General features: G+C 40.3%; 1 protein-coding gene across 1 annotated transcript in view; it reads right to left on the reverse strand.

The window, feature by feature from the left end:
• LOC104122078 (cytochrome c oxidase assembly protein COX16 homolog, mitochondrial) overlaps window positions 1-14,044 on the reverse strand; it is a 66,793-nt gene that overhangs the window by 7,412 nt on the left and 45,337 nt on the right. The window contains exon 5 of the mRNA XM_035889797.1: window positions 8,481-9,085. Within this exon, the coding sequence (XP_035745690.1) occupies window positions 8,969-9,085 (117 nt within the window). The 3' untranslated portion in view covers window positions 8,481-8,968. The remainder of the gene's footprint in view (window positions 1-8,480; window positions 9,086-14,044) is intronic.

Here is a 14,044-nt window from a genome sequence, read left to right on the forward strand (position 1 = left end):
GGCCTGTAGTAGACACCAACCACCAGGTTCCCTTTGTTGCCTCTCTCTCTGATTCTTACCCATAAGCTTTCAACCTGCTCATGGCTATTCTTCAGGGACAGCTCTTCACACTGTAATGATTTCTTGATGTAAAGATCAGTGGAAGGGAAGAAGTGGTGGAGCACAATTCAACACCTACCTTGGTAGACATCTGCCTTTGAACGCAGCGATCACTGTCTGCATGTGCCTTGATGGTAATGTTTGCCTAGATGCTTGACTTCTGTGGAGCTACCATGTACACCGGTGGGAAAATTAATTCTATCCTGTGTAAGCCGGGCAGGCAATCACTTCACAGAGCCAGTTCCTTCTAAGGCAACCATCCTCATCCCTCAGAGGTGAGCCCTGCAAGTCCCCACCTTGGCAGGGCACTGACTGTGAAGGGACGCTGTACTCCAGCTCTCCACTGTGTGAGCATACAGAGAGGAATGCAGTCTTCGACGCTGTCTAAACATGTGTGTGTGTGTCTTCTACAGATATTTGATATATAATGCACACCCTCTAAAAAAAACCTTTAACAATCATATGGCAACACACAAGAGACTTTAAGGTATTATGTATTTTCCAAATTTCAGATCTTCTGCTATACCTCTTCACGCAAAGAAAGTAGAGAGTGGTGAACCCTCCGAGGGCAAAAGAAACTTCTCCAAGGACAAAAGAACAAGGCACAGAAATACCTTGATCGACTGCTGCAGGAGTTCCTGGATCATAGCACCTCTGGGAAGAGAACTAACACCTGTTCTCCTGCTAGTTTCTTGGCATGACCTGAAGACACAGAAAGGGAAATGCCAAAAGACTCTATAGAATATGTGGCAGTTAAAGTGGATGGTGTTTGCCAGCAACAGAGCTTAAAAAACCAAATTTGATGAAAAGATCCTTTTTGGCAGAAAAAACATTGATCTTTTTAACCTTAGGGAGCTGTAGAAAACCCTGTACATCCTTCTACTGCTAACAAGGAGGATGGGGAAAAAACAGTGGACACCTCAGGGATAAATAACTGGGAGACCCTGGTATGATACATGCAGAAGATACTGTCAAGTTAGTAAGGTTAATCTAAGGTAGTGATGTACAAATCTGGCTTTGCCAGGAAATTATATCTGCACTTTTAAGATCATGTGCAGTACGTGTTAGAAAAATGGACCTGTCAGATAACATTGCACATCCCTGTGTAGCTTCAAGGGACAAAGAGCATTCAATTTTTAATTTCTGTTGTGAATAATTCATTACAGGGGTAAGAAATCTTCTTGAACAGATGTAAGAGAAGAGATAAAGGTCTCCTCCTCTGATTCGTATTCAAAATCACTGACCAGCCAACTGGGTCTGTCTATAGAAAGCACAGGTTCCCATATCCAGCTTTTTCTTGCAAAGTCTAAATAACCCGGATTAGTGAGAAACCTCAGTCCAGTTAACAAAAAGGGACGTGTTCTATGCTGGTCATGGAAGATACACTAAAATAGATATTCAAACATGCATTTAAGACATTACAATGATAATAAGACATTGATATTTCTGATTACTTAAACTATAGGGGGTTTTTAGCTAAACTGAAACATACTGTGAATATTCCCAGCTGTTCCTCTGCAATGACTTCCCTAAGTCAAGCTGCAAAACACTGTCTGTCATAATTCACTTTCAAACCTTCAAAAAAAAAAACCAAACCCTTTCGGGGCCAGGGTGGACTTTTAAAAATTTGATCAAACTGCATTCGAGTTCATCTTGATTTAAAGGATGATAAAAATAAACCATATGATTTTGCTGCCTATTATTCCAGCACAACCGATAAGGATGTTTGCACTTCACAGGAGGCACACAGACCAAAAGGCCCATTATAAGAAATGTGCAATCTCAGACTTTTGTACTGGAAATATGCATTTAACTTTCATCACATCTACAGCCCAGTCAAGATGTTTGCAAGGCAAAAAAAAAGCACCTGCAGTGGGGTGAGTAGCCAAATAATGGTAAGACATTACTCCAAAATTGGATAGACTGCAGTCACTTCAAGTACACATGAACGTGAATAGGACCAGACTCTTTCCATCTTTGATTGCCGATTTGTTGCTAGACAGGTGACTTAAAATGATGGAAACCCTAGACCTAGCACTTAAACCAGGGGCAACGCCTTATTTTAGGCTGGGAAAAATGTTGGCTTTCTTCTTATTATATTCCAACTTCTGAGCATGCTGTTTGAGTATCTAATAAAAAAATGACATTATTTAAGATGAACTAAACAAATAAATTTAGGTTGTAGTATTTGTGAAAGCAGGGACAAAGGAGAACTAGCTTTTGGAAGCAACTTCCGTCAGTTTATGTAAAAGGTACAATGTCATTACGTGGGACAGCAGAATACTGGATGGAGGAAGGGGTAGGTCTTTTCTTACGAGTTACTGAGTAGCAAAATCCTCTGTTAAATTGCAAGCATGCAACTTCCTGAATGCAGGTGTGTACCTCTGGTGGGGGGAAGGCTGGCATACACAAGCACAGAGGCGTGCAGTCGCGCACTCATCAGCAAGCAGGCTCAGTGTTCTCCAACTAACCAAGGAACTGACTGGCACAGCTGATAAAAGATCTTTTCCAATACTTTTTTTTTTTTTTAATCTGTTTGACTGACATTTTGCAACCTGTTCATTGAGAGGGATCTGTTTTGATAGATCTTTACCCTTATTGAGAACACTTTTTGCAAAAAGTTTTGGAAACCGTTGAAACGTTTTGTGCTGGCGGTCTTTTAAGTGAAAAAAGGTGCTTTTAAGATCAGTGGTGGTTTTTCATTTCCAGAGTTAAGCTACCTGAGGAAAAAGAATCAAGAATAGAAAAACATGAAAAGCAAAATAAAACATTGCGGTTCACCCAAATAAAAGTAGTTCTAAAACCACTAGCTTGCAAAATATCATACTTGACACTTCATTCTGACTTGATAAGGGTACTTTTTGAGCTCAAAAGTTTTTCCCGAGACAGAAACAGTTTTCCTTCCTACTCTATCCAGAGGGACCAGTCAGAAAGAACACTCTGTTTTCTATTACTATTTTTGTCCCTAAGCTTTTTTCTTTCCACGTTTCTTCTTTTATTTCCTTTTTTTCACTTTCATTTTCCTTCCTTTTCTTTCTTAAAATGCCCTATCTATTGCAAAACAGAAGAAACTTGAGCCTGGAACCCAAGATTCTTTGCTCTTCCTCTCCTCTTTTCCTCTGTTTATTCAGAAGGAGTATGAAAAGAGCTATATTAAGCTGAAATTTTATTCTGCTGTCCTCTGTTCAACAAAAGATAGTCCACTAAAGCCACTAAATCACAGATAACACTTCTCTGGGCAACATTATTAGGAACTGACAGCTGGTGATGGATGAAGATCTCATCTTTTAAAGAAAAAAGTACATTTAATTTCCTTTGTACATAAAATAGAGAGCACAGCATTGTGTATCTAAAGATAAAAAGAGACCCAGTGTATGCTGGGTGCCATACTTATGGGGATGTAATACTGGGGCTGTGTTTCTGAGCTTGCATTCTACAGGACATCTTCAAATGAATTTAGAAACCACTATTCTTCAATTCTTGGTAGACAATTAACTTAAAAAAAAAAAGAAAAAAAAAAAAAGGGTGATGTTTTGCAGCCAGCTCCGTAAGAGAAAAGCAGCTCAGAGACTGAGCTGTTACTTTTTAGGAAGAACACTGGAAGGCAGGACAGAAAGAGGAGAATGGCTGTGCAGGGCAGAGAGATGGGTTTACCCCCGATCCTGCCTGAGATTAAGCCATACTCCTGGGAGCCACTGAGCTTCCTTGAGGTTAATACCAGAATGGATTTGATACTGAACATGCACCATGGGGTTGGTATTGAACATTAAGGATCTCATCAACTAACTTGAAAAAGACGTGCTAAATAAGCATGGTCCTGTTTCCATCGACTGAAGTGCCATCAAGCCAGACTCCAAGTATGGCACACAGATTTCTTCTACAGAGCACTGGCAATACACAGTATGCCCTTATTTCTGGCTTTTGAGTTTGTTTTTTTTTTTTTTTAATTTCACAAATGGCCTGTGACTATGACACATACTCTACCTTTCACATTTGCAATGTATAACCATATTTTACGTGCCCTTTCTGCAGCACTACCAGCTGCTGCTTTGGTTGAATTTAATTTTAACACACTTCCCAAGCAGTACAGAGATGGCAAAACTTTAATTGCCTGTCTGTGTTAAGCAAGACAGTTAAACATGCAGTTAAAGCATACGTTCAACAAGAAAATATGGTTGGTCTAATTCCACTGGTATGAAAGACTGCTTTGGTCTCCTGGGCTGAGGAGAAGTTTAAGAAAAACATCGTCTAGAGACTATTTGTGCCTTGGTTGAGTCTGGCTGCAAGTCCCTGTAGGAAAAGAAGGCCTAAGAGTGAGCAATTACCCTCCTTCGATTAAAACCTTCTAGTTAGCTAGTCTAAAATAGAGTGGAAATTTTTTGTGAACCTTACTCCACTGAAGGATGAAAAGAGGTTTTCCACTGAAAACACAGAACAAAAAGCAGCCTTTTAAAATATAAAAGTTTATGGAAAATTCTGTGACCATCTTCATGTAAAAGCAGTTATTCTGCTTCCCCTAAGAATTCAGATCATTCCCTTCCTTTCTCTGTTTCTTTATTCTTATTTTTTTCCAGCGGACATAAAGTAGTTAGTAGCAAAGGACAGTATTAGGCTTTCTCATTTCCTACAGAAAGAAAAAACTCTGGAAAATACAAGGTATAAAAATGAAACTTGCCCAGGACTTGTGCTGGAAATTCAAAAATAGGTGACTCAGAGCAAATGCAAGATCATCAAGAAGTACAAGGGTCTATGTAGTTATTTCAGAAGGTGAAACCTACTGCTCTAAGTTTCACCTATACACATGCACATACAGTTAAACAAAAAGTGTCCATGTAGAACATCCAATAACAGTGCCCTTTACTCCACTCCAAGCTACTGCTTCTCTGTGAAGAAATGGATTTGCCCTTCCACTTTCGGGGATTGGTCCCAAGCTAATGACGGGGTATGTTTAAGTTGTTTTTCAGAAGTTTCTGCATTCTATGTTCTGGTCTAAAACTCCCATCACTCATCTCTTACTATGCCATAACCTCCCTTTTTGGGGTAGCTGGAGCCATTTTCAAGACCTTGGAGGATTGCTGTTGGCAAGACTGTTCTCTGTATCTTGATTCTGGAAGTTTTTAACATCCAGCTGCTCACCCAGATGTATTTAGGAGCTTTGAAATTCAACTGCTATGCTAGTGAGCAGGTTTTGAAACCTTTTTTGGATCACAGTAGCTACAGCTTTCGCTAAGCCTCTCCTTCATCTGTGTTACAGCTGAACTAAGATACTGAGCATTTTCTCTTTTGGGTGATCTGTGAGCCTGCAAATTTGAAGTGCTATAGAGGCAACAAACTCAATTAGCAGAATCCGCAGGGCTGATCTCATACAAATTTCTGCTTAGCGTTTTGGGCTGCAGATAGCTGCCGCTGGGAACCATCCAGCCGGACACCCACTGGTGCCCCAGATTCCCTCCACTTCTCTGCCCTACTGCTCTTCTTGTTACGGAAGATCCCAGAGGCCAACCTTGCCACAGTTTCTTTGAGAGAGAGACGCTTTCCCCTTTACTGTCAAAACAGGGATTTTGAAACCGATTTTTCAGTCTGCATACTTACAGACACTCACAGACATAGCCAGACTTCCTTCTTTCATTTCTAATTTCAGCGACACTGACTAGAAGATCTGGCTTCCTCAGTGCTCTCTCTTTTATGCCTTTAATACTTCACACCTTTCACTAAAGCCTTGTTTTCATTCCCCTCAGACCGGTACGTGCCAGTAACCAAAGAGGATGCAAAAATACCAATTGGTGTCTCAGACTGACAATTGCATCTAATTACCTCTGACCCCCCCAGCCACAGATGTTTAGAATAACAATTCAGTAAGGTTGTCCCCAGGTGCCTTAGAGATAACCAGAAGTACTGTAACATGGCTTTCAAAAGGATAGTTCAAATAAGCAGCCACATTAAGCGCGAGTCCTGAACCAACTGAAGTTTGCCTCTTTTTCTAGAGCTGTGAACTATAATTCTCCATGTTTCAGGAGTGCCTTCTACTTTAGGATGCATGACAACTTAAAGAGACTTTAATTGACTCTCAACATGCCTTTCCTAAGTATTATTTCCAATTCACTGGCTAAGAAAAGCACAGCATAAAACATGAAGCCATTGTCCAAGTGCATGACAATAAAGAGAAATTGCTGAAATAGCTCTCCCCATTTTATGAAAAGTACAGCTTCTGTACCTGCCAAAAGTTATTGTTGTTTTTTTATTTTAATTCATAAATGAGTCAACAGCAGTAAAAAAAAAAAAAAGTGGGAATTTTTTTTGGTGGACTGTCAGTACATATGTCTCTCAAAAAGGAAGTTGGAGAGAAGGGCAGGTTGGAAAATTTTCCAACTGCATGTCAGTGTTTCTCACAGATGCCAAGATAAATCTTAGATAATCTCTTTCCAAAGATGCCACTTCAAAGGCAGTCACAAATATGCCCTCAGAAACTACAGGAAACGTAGAGCCTATAAACAAGGGAGTTGGGGGGACCCCACAACCAGCAAGCAACCAATTAGAACTGGCTCCTAAGTTACGACATTAAAAAGTGTTCTCCGTAGAAGTAATTATTTACAACTACATTCCAGACCTGCTGAAATAAGACAACCATTCCCCAAATAATATTTGCAGGATATCAAATTGCAAAAAATACACAGGTTATTTCAGTGAGTGTTTTGTTCATCAGGAAAAACCGAAAAGCCTAAGGGCTTCATGAAAGAGAAATATCTTTGCTTCTTCCCCTGGGGGGAGGGGTAGTTTTTCTTACACACGTTGTTCCTAGAAAGCCATGTGTTTAGAGCATTGTTGGTCCATGCCGTGAGCCAGCGTTGCAAGACTGGGAGCTGATCATGCCTCTCCATACGCAAAGCAATGGCAACTTCCCCCCTCCTTCAGTCAAGGCTGGGAAAAGGAAGACGTGTATCCTCTGGAAAAGACATAGTGAATCTGCAGAGTCCACACAAGATGGGTCTATACTGGGGAACGTAAAGAAACATTTCCAGTAGACCAGCTAGTGCTGTAACAGCAGCAGTGATGCTGCAGGGGCCCTAACTCAGAGAATTCTCTGTCAGTGTAGCCAATGAGTTGATGACCTTCGAGCAATCAATCTTGGTGCTGTCAGTAGAACTGTACCAGAATTTGAATTTAAGATTTGAAAAAATGCTTAACGAGGTACACAGTTTTAACTTCCTATTTTCTGTCATATTTGCCTAAGAATGTTGTTTTAGGTAAAACTAATGACAAAACAATTAAACCAATTTCCTTCTTGTCTAGATCTAGCACAGTTTAATGCCTCCATATTCTAGTTTTTCAGTTTTTTCCCTGTAGCATTTATGATTACCTCACTCTTGTAATGCTCCTCTTGTTCCTCCCCTGGTTGGTTTATTTAGAACCAAAGATATCTATGATACTGAACAGAGAGACACACAAACACACAGTTCCAGCCTTGTTCCAGATAACATGCAACACTTTCTGATGGTTTTTGCAATTCTGTCAGAAGAAAACAAGCACAAAACATGACTAAGGTATTTCATGTAATGCTGTATGAATTGCTTTACAACTCTCTAAAATCCAGTGTAGATTATTCTTCTGAGAGAAAGACTGGACCTCATCACTGAGAGCCTAAAGAAAATTAAGTGCTGAGGGATGATTTACATGAGGACAAGGAAGCTACCCTAAATAAAGTGTCCAAAAGGACATTTAGATTGCATTTGACACGCCTTGCAGAGAGAAATAAGACCACACCTCTTCCAAAGACAGTTCCAAAAGGATTTACATATAGGTGTCACTGAACGCTTTGAAACTAGAATTTACTGTTAATCTGTGCTCTACTACTCCATTCCCCTGAAGAGGAGTTTCAAAAGCTTCATTTCATCTCAACAATTGACTAGATGCTTCTTCCTTCAATTGTCCCAGCAGAAGGGTCCTGAATGTTAGCATGGTTTCCTCTAACAGCAAACATTTAGCATACAAAGACAAATATTAAAAGACAAGCATTTCAGAAGAATTAATCAAAAGATAAATAAATAAATTCTGTGCACGTGCACAAATACACATGTAATACTACGTGTAAGATGAGCTCTGCCACTATATAGTGGTTCAGGAAGATTCTGCTACAGTACTTGCTCACAGAGAAACTGCACAGCTCTTAGTGAGGAATTCTTATTCTTCCAACTTAAACTGAGAAGTTCCAGCACAAAGGTCCTGCCTGCACGAAGGTATCTATAAACTAATAACAAAAATCTAACCACAGCTAAACAAATGTTATTTGACCAATTACCAGCTGACACTCTGTACATGTCTCTGTACAGTCAAGTTCCTGGAAATGAAACACAAGAATATTATTTAGCCAAAAATGGACTCACTGTTCCAAACAGCTCACGTGCCTGTGGAGTCCCAAGCTTAAGAGCCTGAAGTCATGCAGGGGCTCCCTGAAGCAGCATTTATCTGGTCACACACATCTAGATGACAGCACTGTTGTTCTCATTAGGACAACAACTTCTGGAACTGACAAGTGACTCCTGAAATGTTATTCCTTACTGAAGCATCTCAGTTTGAATGGTAGGGATTGAAAAACAATGGGATGTTCTCAGTAGAATAATCAGCTATTTTTTTAATTGAGAATTCATATATACAGCCTGTGGAACTCTGTGCAAATGGATGCAAACAAAGAACTTCATATAATACAGTGCCTTTTGGATTGATCTCACAGTTACTTATATATACACTGGCATGAATTGCTCAGTGCAGCTCCCCCCTCCATGTCTGTTCCTGACACTGGATTAAAAAATGACAGTCCAGCCTGGGACCTTTTTTTTTTTTTTTGCAGAGGCACCCAAGTAGGCTTGCTCAGTTACTCTGTCTTGAGACGGAGAGCCTCCCGTCGTTGCTTCTGAACAGTCCTGGAATCTTCCAACAGACCGGGTCCTCTGATATTCTCCCAGTTATCCAAGTCAGACTTTTCCAGCTTCTGCAGATAAACAGCAAAAATAACAGTGTCACCTTGACAGCCCCATGATTTAAAGTACGTATGATTCTAAATTGTTTTCCTTCTGCACAAGAAACTCAGTATCACTACTGGGTTGATGAACTTTCATCAACTGCAAGAGAAGTTCAACAACAAGGAAAAAAGTTTGGGGAGTTATCCATATAGCTACGTAAGTGACTAGGGTGGGCATTACTGCATCTGCTCATCAAAAGGTACGTATCATGTAAGACAGAAAGCGCTACAGCATCTGAACACAACTGAAGATAACTTCTATTCACCACTTCTTTCTTCTCTCACCTTGTTTTCCAGGTCTGTTCTTCAACTGCAAGTCTGCCAAGTACTGAAGTAGTAGGAGTGGTAAGCATTTGTATAGCTCAAACGGAAGATTAGTAATTAGTGACCTGAAGTATCCTGTCAGCACAGATACAAAGCATACTGGAAAAGATTAATTATCCAGCACAAAGAGAGACAGTAACAGTGCAATCCCCTTCAATGCATGTGGTTTTAACTTGAGAGAGGTATGCGATGCTTTCTGCTGCCTAGTTTCTCATGGCACCCAACCATTGCAGATAGGTCTCTTGCTAAGTCATACATGAGATATGCTAACCGGCCGAACTGTCAAATACTTAAAAGCATGTAGATTTTAATTACCTCCTTGCCTGTTCCTATCATCCCCACTCAGAAGCACCAATGACTGCAGTATTTATCTGGCCTTAGAGGTGCACAAAAACGACGAACAGGCACCCTCCTGAGCTCACCTACCAAATGCTGCAACTGAAGATGGCAAACATATACTGCATTTTCACAGTCCTACTGGCAGAGACATAAAGTCCTTTGCCAGCAGACACAGACCTCCAGTCTCACGTGCCAGCCTGCAGTCTGGAATGGTACATAAGACACGATGGGGCTCTGCCAACAGGAGGCTGAGCAGGGGGTCTGCACCACTGCCAGAAACGGGGCTATTCTACATGCTACTGAAGAGGGCAATATCGCATACCATTAATGATACGTACTGCAAACTTCTGATCTGTGATCAGGGCCTCATCTCAGCAAATGCTGTAAAAATACACCAGAAAATACTTAACCCTGCCCTGAGCCTGTGGTTTAATTTGCCTGCCATCAATCATCCAAATAAATGGCAAATACTGAGGGACTTGAATAATAGTCGCAGAATAATTCAACAGCTAGAACAGAACAGACCTGCTGCTATTAGTTCATGTTATGTAAAAGTTTTCTGCCACTTCTACAATTGAGGAAATTACAATGAGGTTAGTCAGATATCAAAAGAAATTAGGCAACATTCAACAGAAGATACATGAGAATACATGCACAAACACAGCAGACTTTCACATGATAGGAGTAACTGAATTTTTCATACAGCAGAGTTGGTGTAAGTCTTTCTGAAGAATTGTCTTCACTACTTTATACATCTTATGATTAGCTTGTACTTCAACTGGAAGGGATCTGAGCTGATGTGGAAGGAGGGACAAGGAGGGAAGGTACTCATCATCCCCCACACAGAAGCAACTATCCCCTCTGATTGCAAATCCAGAATTTAACATCTGATTCTAAGGGAAGCTTCAAGGAAACTACACTGAATATAACCTTGTGCTTTCACAGAAGGGAAGCATGCCAATTTTATTAAACACAAAGGTACCACACAGCTGTGAGGATCTAAACAATTCCCAAAGGTCCTCAGCTCCCAAAGCCTGAACAAGAATCAACATTTAAAACACACACAACAAAACGTAGTATCTAAAGATAGAGTACATAAAGAAGTCTATCGAGAGACAGGCATACTGGAGATCTTTACCAAAAGTTTGTATTAATCTGCCCCTGAAATTTCATAAAGGCTTTTCAGAGAGGAGTTTTGTCCAAAACAGGAAAAATTTCAGAACTATGCAGCGTAAACAAACCAGTACAAGAAAATATTTTGGCAGTTTCCAATGGAAAGCATAAAGGTACCTGGAAAACACACTGCGAGATACCAACAAAATAAAACAACCAAGGGTTATGTACAGTAAATGGCATTGCCTCAAACTACAGAACAGTTGAGATCTATTGACAGAGTTAATTTTTGTCAATTAAAATATAAAGAATTAAAGATTCTAATGAATACTAGAGAAACTGTATTTCTATTTTTTATTCTTATTGTATTTATAAAGAACATTAACATCTTGTGTCATGTATAAAGCCTGTGTTTGTTCCCTTGCTGCAATTCAAGAAGAAAGCACCTTCCCTACTGGCACATGACAGTATCTGCAAAAATGAGTAGTTTACGGGACAGGTGTCTGTTCAGTCATCAGAAGGCAGCACGATTAAACAATCGAATTTTCTAAACTGATGCTATCAAGTTTTGAAGGACTAGAGGACTCCTGTTGCATGTGGATAAGCATAAGAAGGAGTATAACTGCTGAAAGGGGACCCGAAAATCTGTTCTGCAATGCTTTCCTACTGTACAGCTGTTTTCACATGTATCTACCTGTGCTGGTTCTGACTGGGATAGAGTTAATTTTCTCCATAGCAGCTAGCATGGGGCTATGTTTTGGATCTGTGCTGAAAGCAGTGTGGGTAACACAGGGATGTTTTCATCACTGCTGAGCTGTGCTTACAGAGAGTCAGGGCCTTTGCTGCCTCTCACCCACCCCACCAGTGAGGAGGCTGGGGGGGGCATGAGGAGCTGGGAGGGGACCCAGGTGGGACAGCTGACCCCAGCTGACCCCAGGGATATCCCAGACCTTGGGATGCCATGCTCAGCACAGAAAGCTGGGGGAAGGAGGAGGAAGGGGGGGACGTTCAGAGCGATGGTGTTTGTCTTCCCAAGTCACCGTTAAACATGATGGAGCCCTGCCTTCCTGGGGATGGCTGAGCACCTGCCTGCCCATGGGAAGCAGGGAGTGAATTCCTTGTTTTGCTTTGCTTGTGTGCGAGGCTTTTGCTTTCCCTGTTAAACTGCCTTTAGCTCAAACCAGGAGCTTTCTCACTCTTACCCTTCCGATTCTCTCCCCCATCCCATCGGGAGAGAGGGAGCGAGCGTGTGGCTGAGCTGCTGGCCAGGGTTAAACCACAACACTATTTCACATACATAAATAAAAACTAACCTTTTTGCTTGGTCACTGATACGAAAATTCTTACAACGGTATCACCCCAGAATAAATGGCTACATTAGATGTAGGCCAATGTAGGCTACATTTTAAATTAATCTTAGTGCCGAGAATAAGACCAAACTGACAGTCCTCCTATTGATGAGGTGCCTCACAAGCTGCAAAGTTTCACAGCTCCCTCAGATTGCCTGAGCTGTACAGTGAGAATTCACGTGAGCAGCTCCAAGATGAAGCCAACTTCTTTCATTCAAGCTTGTTGGGTCTTCTCAATTTTTTTTTAATTTTTTTTTTTTTTTTAGCCACCTGGACCCTGCCCACCTAACTTCATAAAGATGGTGAACTCCTTCCAGCTTTTACTAAACTGAAATCCATATGAACTGGCAGTCTAAAAACCAAAAAGCTTTTCCTCCCAATTCAAATGTACTAAACAGTCAATCGTTGGAGACTACGATGAAATGTAATCGGATCAGACCAGCACCACTATTCCTACTTGTCTCAAATAGCCCAGGGGATATTGAAAATTAGCTGTTTAAAGTAAGATCAGTGTAGTCCATTAAATCTACTGATTCACTTCCTAAATCAGTTAAACTGCCTCTTAAAAGTATGGGGCTGACAGAAGCTGTAAATTCCAGAAAAAAATGCAGCTATGCAGACAGGCACAGTGAACCAAAAAAAAATGTTAAACTGTTTGCCACACACTTGAATTTTAAGACTTTTGCTAAACAGCTTGCCTGATGCAAAGGTACAAATAAGGACGTAAAGAGGCCTTCATTTCTTAATTGCTTGTTCAAATGTCTGGCTTGATATTAAGAAAAAGCCATAATCCTCTGCCAGCTTTAAAATAAAATAAAGTTTTAAAAATAGTTTTAATTCTACTCTTGCAGGATTGTCTTCATGCCACAACAAACAAACTGAAATCTGTGGAAGTTCATTTAGAGGTATTGGTGCTCAAGCTGAGTTAATTCAGGGTGGTCACTTGCAAAAAATATTTGGCTTTAGCCTCTGTTTCCCACATGTGAAAAGAGGGATAAGAATCCTGTTTACTTTACAGTTTGATGCAACAGATTCTGTGATGAGCGCCACAGAAAGAAATTACTCTAATTCAGAGAGACAATTATTTCCCATCATTATGGTAAGCAAACCCATTTGCAGATAAAAGATGAGCCAGGAAAGAATATCCTCACGGCTGAAAGATGCAGTGAAAGAAATGCATTAAAACCAGTCTGGTTTTGCAAGGGCATCAAAACACCTTGAAGACCATAAAAGATATATTGAAGAACTCTATGATGACTTATAGATGCAGAGATAGAGAATTAAGGCTAACACTGAAAATCTTAACTTTATCATCATACTGATATGGGTTATTGGTTTTTTTATAACTCTTCCCCAGAGCCATCTTTTGACATCTCATTTTCTTAATATAAACCTCGTGTTACTTACTTTGTTTAGGATATGACATAATTTAATATCTGTGACTAGTGATTTATTAATCTGTGATTTAATAGCTCGTGATTAGTGATTTAATCCTCAGATTAAAAAGAAGTATTTTTTCCAACTAGAGAATATTTAGGTTTTATGTTACTAGTATACAAGCAAGTCAACAAGCAGCATGCTATGGCCAGAATAAGGTAGTTTTGTTCATTAAGGGAAGAAATGTTTGATTTATTTTTTTTTTCTTTTTTTGGATGTAAGCGTCCAGAGAGCTGCTTCTCTTTTTGGCTTTGCTGAAGACTGGCAGAAACCGCAACGATGAAACCAACAGAGGTTTTGTTGCTAACTTCAGTGGGATCCAATACCATTGATCCAGGGCACAATTAATAAACCTGTGATAAACTGT

Source organism: Egretta garzetta, unplaced genomic scaffold (genome assembly GCF_000687185.1).
Source record: "Egretta garzetta isolate BGI_Z169 unplaced genomic scaffold, ASM68718v1 scaffold2, whole genome shotgun sequence".
Classification (NCBI taxonomy): domain Eukaryota; kingdom Metazoa; phylum Chordata; class Aves; order Pelecaniformes; family Ardeidae; genus Egretta; species Egretta garzetta.